Source organism: Neoarius graeffei, chromosome 2 (genome assembly GCF_027579695.1).
Source record: "Neoarius graeffei isolate fNeoGra1 chromosome 2, fNeoGra1.pri, whole genome shotgun sequence".
Lineage (NCBI taxonomy): Eukaryota > Metazoa > Chordata > Actinopteri > Siluriformes > Ariidae > Neoarius > Neoarius graeffei.
The window spans coordinates 2,890,293-2,899,596 of record NC_083570.1 but is presented as its reverse complement, the minus strand read 5'-3'; the positions used below and the strand labels follow the sequence as shown (position 1 = coordinate 2,899,596).

At 39.7% G+C, this 9,304-nt stretch overlaps 1 protein-coding gene across 1 annotated transcript; it reads left to right on the top strand.

Moving 5' to 3' along the window:
• The first annotated feature begins 347 nt into the window (after positions 1-347).
• On the top strand, positions 348-1,379 carry LOC132871574 (trace amine-associated receptor 1-like). The gene has a single exon (XM_060905847.1). The coding sequence runs from the start codon at positions 348-350 to the stop codon at positions 1,377-1,379; it is 1,032 nt and encodes a 343-aa protein (XP_060761830.1).
• The last annotated feature ends 7,925 nt before the right edge of the window (positions 1,380-9,304 follow it).

Below are 9,304 nucleotides of genomic sequence, written 5' to 3'. Positions count from 1 at the left end.
TATCGGCCTGATATCCTGCCTTTTTGTTTTTAATCCATGGAGAGAAAATAATGAGGACATTATGAGCCATGACAGCTAATTAGACTGGGAATACTGGTCTGGTCTGGGTTTTCACTGGCCACTGGGACTAAAACATGTGTTGGTAAAAAGAGTGGTGTGAGTGTTTTTATAAAGGTTATAAGCAGGACATAGTGACTGGTCAGTCAATGTGAGGGAGGATTGATGGTGAGTTACGGATGCAGATATGATGACTGTGTTCTGAATGTTGTTACAGATGAAAATTGTATCTTTATTGTATTCAATATCCTGTTCATTATTTATTTGCAGGAAGCAAAACATCTCAGCAGATGGATTTTGACATGAACTCGAGCAAAATTCTGACATTGGACATCATTCCACTTTGCTACGAATTTTCCAACAGCTCCTGCCCAAAAGTTGTTTACCCGCTCCTCCTCAGAGTGCTGCTTTATGTCTTTTTCAGCTTGGTGGTGGTTCTGACAGTATTTGGAAACTTTTTTGTCATCCTGAGCATTGTTCATTTTAAACAGCTCCACATGCCGACGAATTATCTCATCCTGTCTTTGGCTGTAACGGATTTGTTGTTAGGAGGATTTTTAATGCCTCCGAGCGTGATTCGATCTGTCGAGTCTTGCTGGTATTTGGGGAATCTCTTCTGTAAAATTCTCAGCAGTGTTGATATCACATTGTGCACCGCATCCATTATAAACTTGTGTTTCATATCTGTTGATCGATATTATGCTGTGTGTCATCCATTGTTGTATCAGACCATAATGACACCTTTTGTCACATTGGTTATGATTTCCATTTGCTGGAGCGTTTCATTCGCAGTTGGATTTGGAATAATATTTCTTGGTCTCAACATCCTGGGCATGGAAGACTTTTATCACGAAAACGTTGCCTGTGAAGGTGCTTGTATTTTGTTCCAAACTGCCGCCTCCAGCACCGTTTCATCTTTGCTCTCTTTTTATTTCCCAGGTATCATCATGCTTAGCATTTATACAAAAATATTCCGTGTTGCACAAAAACAAGCCAAATCCATTCAGGACTCAACAAAGAAAGTGCAACCGATGATAAGCAAAGAGGAGAAAAAGGCAACAAAAACTCTGGCGGTGATTATGGGCGTGTTTCTCTCACTTTGGATGCCATTTTTTATCTGCAATGTTATTAATCCTTTTACTGGTTATATGCTTCCTCCTGGATTGTTCAATATGCTGATTTGGACTGGATATTTAAATTCGACCTGTAACCCGATCGTGTACGCTTTTTTCTACAGGTGGTTTAGGAAAGCACTGTGGACTGTTTTATCTGGGAAAATATTTCAGTCAGGTTCTTCAAGAATTAATCTTTATTCACATTGAGTCAAATATTTTAATGGTGATGTCCTGATGGTTAATACATGTTTATATCATTATATTTGTTAACATACAAAACATAAAAGTTTGTTCTAGAATAATTTATTCAACTTGTTAAAATCAGAATTAACATAATTATTCACATAATATTTTCAAATTTGTCAAAAAACAAGGAACACAATTTTCTCTTGTACAATGTAACCCGTGATTTTTGTGGTTTTTTTACACTGTATTTTTATTCATGTGCAAATTTCTTCCAAGTCAATGACCTACATGCATTAGATTTATCTTTACAAAGAAAAAATAGTCATCGTGTGAAGCAAAATCATAACTACTGTAACTGCATTATCACAATGTGTGTAATCTCCAAACTTTCATTAATATTCTCCAGATTATTATTTTTTTAACTCTTGAAAATTAAGCGCAAAAGTCTAAATCTAAATTGAGTTGTTATTTTATAACCATTTGTACATGTGAAAGAATGATGCTAAAACCTTAAAAATATAAATTTGTACTATTTGAGGACAATAATAACCTTGGTGTTGTATAAGTTTTTATCAGGTTGAAGTAAAAGGTGCATCACTTTATAAAAACGAAGCTGATATACCATACAACACATGATCTTCTAAATAATTCAATATAATATATAATATACAGTACTGTGCAGTATTTACAGTATGCACCGTGTTTTTAGTATTCCCTTTGTTTAGCCCTTTAGTTTATTACATCTTCTCCTTCATCATCCGAGTCAGCACAAAAACATTTTAGATTCCAAACATTAGTTTTTAATCATGAATTAAATGTTACAGAAAAAAAAGTTTGCATGTCAGTAAAGAAAGCATCATGTTCCATAAGAGCCACTTTTCAGACAGTGAAATGAAGGCTGCTGGGTTTTGTGCAAAAACAAGAAGCAAGCGTGAGTCAAAGAGTCCAGAAGAAAAGAACTGAGTCTGGTTCTGTAAGATGCTCAGCAAAACTTACAGCTCACTTCCTGATAAAACTGAACACATTGTACCTGAGAATACCATGTATTGTCTTTTAAAGCAAAGTGTCATCACTGATACAAACACTGATTTTTACATTTATTACAGTTTACTGCTCTTTATGGTCTTACTTTCATACAAAAACATTGAATTTCATTATTGTTTAAAGCATACAGTATTTGCTCTACAGCATTTCTTTGAATGGGCCTAAGACTGTTGTACAATACTGTATTTATTTAATCTTTTTCTAAATCAGTGTAATTTCTGAACTACACACACAGATATATTTTTATTCTCCAAGATGCCATCAACTGCAGCACAGCAGTCCCCAAACTCCCATTATCAAGTCAAGTCAACTTTATTGTCAAATGTGCTATACATGCTCGACATACAGCACAGATGAAATTATGCAATGCAATGAATAAAAAATAGAATAATTGAAATAAACAATACAAACAGTATAAACACTCTAGATAAGAACTCGACAGACTAAACACTCATAAATAAAAATAGAATAATTGAAAAAACCACACAAACAGTATAAACATAGACTAAACACTCATATAGCACACAATCACACATGCATATTGAAGCAAATAAACATTCAAGGGCACTTGAGGTATAGCAGGTAAACATGAGATAAGCAGAATAAACAAACTAATAGCTATTAAGATGAGGTAGTGCAGAATAGTGCAATTATGTATGCTAAAGAAGTTTTATCAGTGCACTATATCCTCCAGGTTCTCTACTCAACCACATATCCTCAGTGCCCTGCCTCATGGGTGAAATATACAGCGTGTTCAGAAAGTTTATGAATTCAGAGTGATTCCACCTTCCCTGACTTCCACTACTTTGGGAAAATTCACATCTACAAACAAACAAAGAAACTACAATGTAAAATGGAAAGAACGCAATCAGTGAATAAAACACATTTTACATACATTGTGCTGATGTGTTGTGGAAAAGATTTTCCTCTTTTGTGTTAAATATTATTGTGGAGTTACAGTGGAACAGATCTGCTGTGGCGACCCCTAACCCCTGCTCTCAGCCAATCAGAATGCTGTAATGAATCCAAAACCAACACGAATCATCAAGCTGAAAGATTACATCTGTCCCTATGTCTGGACTTCAATATTACGACTGCGATCAATGTGTGTGTGTGTGTGTGTGTGTGTGTGCTATAAATGTAATAATCCAAGTGATGGCGTCTGTGTGTAAATAAACCAGTTTGATGAAAGTTTCAGTCAGAGTGCACACACACCATCTGTCTCATTAGATCTCATTCAGTTTTATTTATTTAATGAGAAAAATGAGTATTATCATTTCATCAAAAACAAACAAACAAACAAACAAACAAACCCAAAACCAAAAATGTGTCTTGGGCAACCTTTCTGTTTCACATTTCCAAAAATCAGCTGTTTTGTATGTATTTTATTTCCAATTTAACCTTACATCTGCTGTTCTTCTCAGCTCAGAATGGCAGATTTTCCACATGTTGCATTTTCAAGTTCATTACAAAAAAAAAGATCAGTTAACTTTTCAAATTACAAACAAACAGAACATTTTATAATCCAAATTTTTATTCACTCATCACCTGTAAGACGTTTTCTAACAGGGAGATTAATACAGAGAGACACGAGGATGTCTGACACAGCCGTAACAAGTCCCTCTGCTCAGAGGGGTAAAAAAATATCACACTTCTAATGACACACATCACTGCATATTTGTGTTTCTGTGTCAATTTATTATCACATTGAATACGGTTGAATAAATGCCACTGTGGCTGCTTCCGAGCAGACAAAGACATTCAAATACACACGATATACTGTACTGTATGCTGATGGACTGAATATGAAACATCACTGGATATACACTTCCTGGCTACTTTACTAGGAACTTGGTGTTGGGTCTAAGGTTCCTGTTCTTGGCTGCAGGAGTGGAACCCAATGTGTTCTTCTGCTGTTGCATGCTGAGATGCTTTTCTGCTCACCATGGTTGTAAAGAGTGATTATCTGAGTTACTTTTTCCTTCCTGGCAAAAAAGCTCAAACCAATCTGTCAATTTTCCTCTGACCCTCTCTTATCAACAAGGTGTTTGTTTCCACCCACAGAACTTGTGCACACAATATTTTTTTCTCTCGTACCATTCTGTGTAAACTCTCGAGACTGTTGTGTGAAAACCCCAGGAGATCAGCAGTTTCTGAAATACTCAAACCAGTCCATCTGGATCAAACCAACACCCATGCCACAGTGAAAGAAAGTCACACTTTGACTACGTTCAGACTGCACCCTGAAACAACCCATATCTGATTTTTTTGCCCATATGCGACGTGTATCCGATTTGTTATTGACAATCTGAACGACACAGATCCGATTTTTTCACATGCGACCCAGGCCGCTTGGATATGTGGTCCTAAATCCGATGCATATCCGATATTTTCACATGCGACTGCAGTCTGACTGGACAGGTCGCATTCATGCGACCTACACGTCATCAACAAGAGACAAACGTCACTATTCTGCATTGGCTAATCCCGCCTATTTGGTGGAAAACAACAACATTTGTACAGTTTTCAGAATTTAAATAGACTTTTATAGAATTGATCAAGCTAATGGTGGATTTGGTCGGGGCCTGGATGTTTATCTGTTAGCCTGATTAAATAAAACAGTTTCTATAACTGATTTATAACTTAAACCATCCTGTATTACAAGATTATAAGATTGTTCTGGAAATTTCCAGTAATTTGACACCTTCGGTCTCATTAGTCTGCTGCCCACATTAATCAGATTATTGTGTGAGTTCCGCCGCCGCCACAAAAACCACATCGCCAGGTCTCGCCTCATCTCCATAGCAAACTGCACTGGTGTTTCTGCACCTTGAGCCAGCGCTGAGAGAAGTTGCAGAATTCAGCTGGCTATAAACAATCTAAATAAATATTTCTAAAAATGTAGAAAAAGTTTATTAATATGACGAAATAAATATGTGCAAATTATTAAGCCTGAATTAAGAGTTTGGTAATACAGCGGCCGTATCCCAAATGACTGCCTACTGAAACTCGAGTGCACTATATCGAGTTTAAAAATCCATTACTTCCTAGTAACATGTAGTGCACTTATATAGAAATTAGAGAGACATTTAGGAGTCAACCCTCGTTACCAGGCTACACGTTTTCATTTCAGTTCAGAAACAAAAACACACACGAGACCTCACACTTTAACACTAACCAGATAATTAAACAAAAAAAAAGAAATCATTAAACATGAAGAGTGCGCTTTTTTTTGTTTACGTATTACGTAGATGTGCTTATTACGTGTCAATTTGCGCATGCGGGACACTTTTGGGTCGTTTTCCGTTCATATTGGAGATCGCACATAAGAGTCTCATATAATTGGTAATGTGAACGGCCTAACAAAAAAATCGGATTTCACAACAAATCGGATATGGGTCATTTCAGGTTGCAGTCTGAACGTAGTCTTTGAGATCACAATTTTTCCCATTCTGATGTTTGAACATTGTGAACATTAACTGAAGCTCTTGATTTGTATCTGCATCTGCATGATTTGATGCACTGTGCTGCTTTCAAACGATTGGCTGATTAGAGAACTGCATCAAACAACAAGTGGGTGTTCCGAATAAAGTGGCCGGTGAGTGCATGTGTATCTGTGTCACACTCCTGAGACAAGGATTGTTGTTTAAAGTAGATTGCAAAGGGAACAATACTAGTTGTGAATGTTGTAGAACTTGAGATCAGTCTCAAGATCACTTTTTGATGGTCTTGGAATCAACCACATTTTTACTTGGTTTTGTCTCGGTCTGGGACGTAGAGGAATCAGGATAATATTTCAAGACTGGTCAAGACCACAACTGTGGGGATTTCACTGAATTGCCTGTGCATTGTCTGATTTATTTGTGAACATTGTTACTGTCATTGGAGGTAAAACTTCCTGCTTCAAACGTGTCCGCTAACATGACTCGTTGCTAATTGAAAATTTTCTTCCTTTTAACGGCCATCACCCCTTCCCCCAGCCCCCTTTCACACACAGTCATTTGGTTCTGGTCTTGATTCAGTTTTGCGCTGCCTTGGTCTTGACTTGATCTCAACCCCTCAAAGTCTTGGTCTTGTCTTGGTCTCAATCCACTCTGGTCTCAATCATGAATTGATCTCAGGTTAGGTGGTCTTCACTTGAACACTATTTTTTGCACATTTACAATATTGGGAAATTTATTCAACAGTTAGGAGACACCTGAATGCTAGACTTCATTTCACTGAATGCAAAAATTTCAGGACCTGCAGAAAAAATGCATTTGCTTCTGTCAGCAGTTCTTGCATTTTATCTAGATGAACTTTAAAGTGTGGATTGTTTGATGGTACAGTATGCTGTTATTTGAGCTAAAAGAAAATACCATGGCAATGCCACATGGTAGAATATGCTGCTCATCAATTGCATTTTTTCTTTTGCCTTGCCAGGATTTTGTTAGTCATATTGGAATCACTGAACAAAGTAGAGCATGTCACGAGCCAGCCAGGTACATCTAGGTCCTGATCCAATCTTTTGCTCCATTCCCTGGTTTTTCCCTGGGCCTTCCCTGTGCTGCGGCCAGGACACCTATCTCTCATCAGCTCCTCCATGACTCTATATTATATCACTCAATATTCATTTGGCACAGGATTGTCTTCGCCTCAGGATATGGGTTTTTCACCTTTTTACTCCCTGGTTATGTATTTGATTATTTTGTTGCTTTGCTGCATGCTGTGGAGTAACTTAGCTCTTTCTGTGGATTTCTTTACCTCTCATTTGGGACTGTGAGTGCATTTCTTGTTACTTGGAAGCTCTTTGACCTTTTGAACTATGTTTTTTGAACTGAGAGATATTTTCTTGTTGCAGGGCTGTATTTCTGGTTTCTATCATGCCTTTTCCTTTTCTGTGCTCATTTGAGAGCTGATCTCTGATCTGCGTTTCCCCCTAATTACCCATTCCTGTATTTCTCCTGTCAGCTGCTTCTCCCCTCCACTCCTCCAGTATTTGTGTTAAGACCTGCCTTCTTCACTCCAAGTGCACATGAGTCTGCTTTTGGTTCTAGTCTATTCATATTGCCTTTTGACTGTGACAGAACAATCCTGCCAGAGGAATGGAACCAACAGACATTGAAACAGTTAGAGCTGCTTTGACCAAACAAGGATCTATTCTGGGTTATCACCAACAGGAGATTGTGGCTGTCCATCAGAGTTTGACGTCCATCACAGACATGTTACGGAAACTCTCCTCTCAGATGGAAAGTGTTCAGAATGCCATCTCCAGTCAATCGGAACCTGTGCCAGTCAGCTCATCCATTGCTCCAACAGTCATTCCAGCTCCACAACCCCTCCAAGAGCCACGTCTGCCTGCCATGCAGCCTTACAATGCGGAGCCTTCCACTCATTACTATGCCAGTGTTCCTTATCGATGGAATTCTAGGGCTCTGCTTTTACTTCCGACAGGTCTCGAGTCGCCTATGTCATCACACTTCTGACTGGAAGAGCTTGGGAGTGGGAACAGTGGTCTAGGATGCTGGATCCCCTTGCTGTTTGAGTTACAAGGAGTTCTCAGAGGAGATGCAAAAGGTTTTCTACAGGTTGCCCAAGGACAAGAAGGCAACCAGGTGACTAATGGGGCTCAAGCAGGGCAGCCAGCTGGTTTCTAACTATACTAATGAATTTCATACCTTGGCTGCAGCTGTGGACTGGAACGTCAGTGCCTTGTACGACACATATTCTCATAGACTAAACAACTCTGTATTAGATGAAATCACTCCTTGTGACCTGCCTGAGACTTTAGATGGCCTCGTGGACCTAGCTGGTTGGGTGGATACCTGGTTATGCCAACAGAGCCTGAGAAAGAACCTCAGGTTTGAACTTAAGGATGATGCTTCCTTGGCTGAGGCCACTACTTCCCCTGAACCAGAGCCCAAATCACCCCTGAGGAGAGAAGGTGCCACCATGAGACCAGGTCCTGCTTCTACTGTGGCAAACCTAGACATTTTGTCTCTTATTGCCCATTAAAAGGACCTGACCACCAGTAACAGCAGGGATACAGGTGGGTGTACTGACGCAGTGTTCCCCTGCAGAGAGGCCAGTCCTTCCCACTAAGATCATCTTTTAGTACAGGTGTTAAATGGTAAAGGTGCTCATTGACTCTGGGGCAGGTGAAAACTTCATCAGAATTTCCTTTCCAGACAAGCTGGGGGTCAACCTATGGACATTAGACTACCTTCTAACCACCAGGGCATTCAGCAGCACCAAACTCAGTATTGTCTCCCAGATCACAGAGCTGCCACTTCTAAGATCTCAGGGAGCAATGTGGAGTCTATTTCTTTCATGGCCTGAATAACTCGCATGAGTCTATTGTTCTTGGTCTTCCTTGGTTGTGTCTGCATAATCCCCACCTGAATTGGAGCAATGGTACAGTCCTCTCTTGGAGCACCTGGTGCCAAGATTCCCCTCACCACCCAAGTCTCCAGCCCTGATGAGTCCATCGACCGTTCCAATGTCCCCGTGGAAAACCAGGGCCTTCGGTGTTCAGTAAGGCCCGGGCCACATCTGTCCCTCTTCATCAACCTGATGATTGTACTATTGACCTGCTTCCTGGTAGCCCTCCCCCTCAGGGATCACATTTATCTCCCCCCAGAGAGAGATCATGGACAAGTATATATCAGAGTCTCTTGTGGTCGGCATCATTCACCCCTCATCATCTCCAGTGGGAGCTGGTTTATTTTTTGTGGTCAAGAAGGACAAGTCTCTCAGGCTATGCATTGATTATCAAGGCTAAAATGAGGCCAACATTGAGAACCACTACCTGCTTCCTCTCATGTCCATGGCCTTTGAGCAGCTGCAGGGGGTCCAATTTTTCTCCAAGCTGGATCTCTGCAAAGGCTATCACCTGGTACGCATTAGGGAGGGGGAGGAGTGGA

Bases quoted from the DNA above. Each gene is read 5' to 3' on its own strand.
- LOC132871574 (XM_060905847.1), top strand. From the start codon at position 348: ATGGATTTTGACATGAACTCGAGCAAAATTCTGACATTGGACATCATT.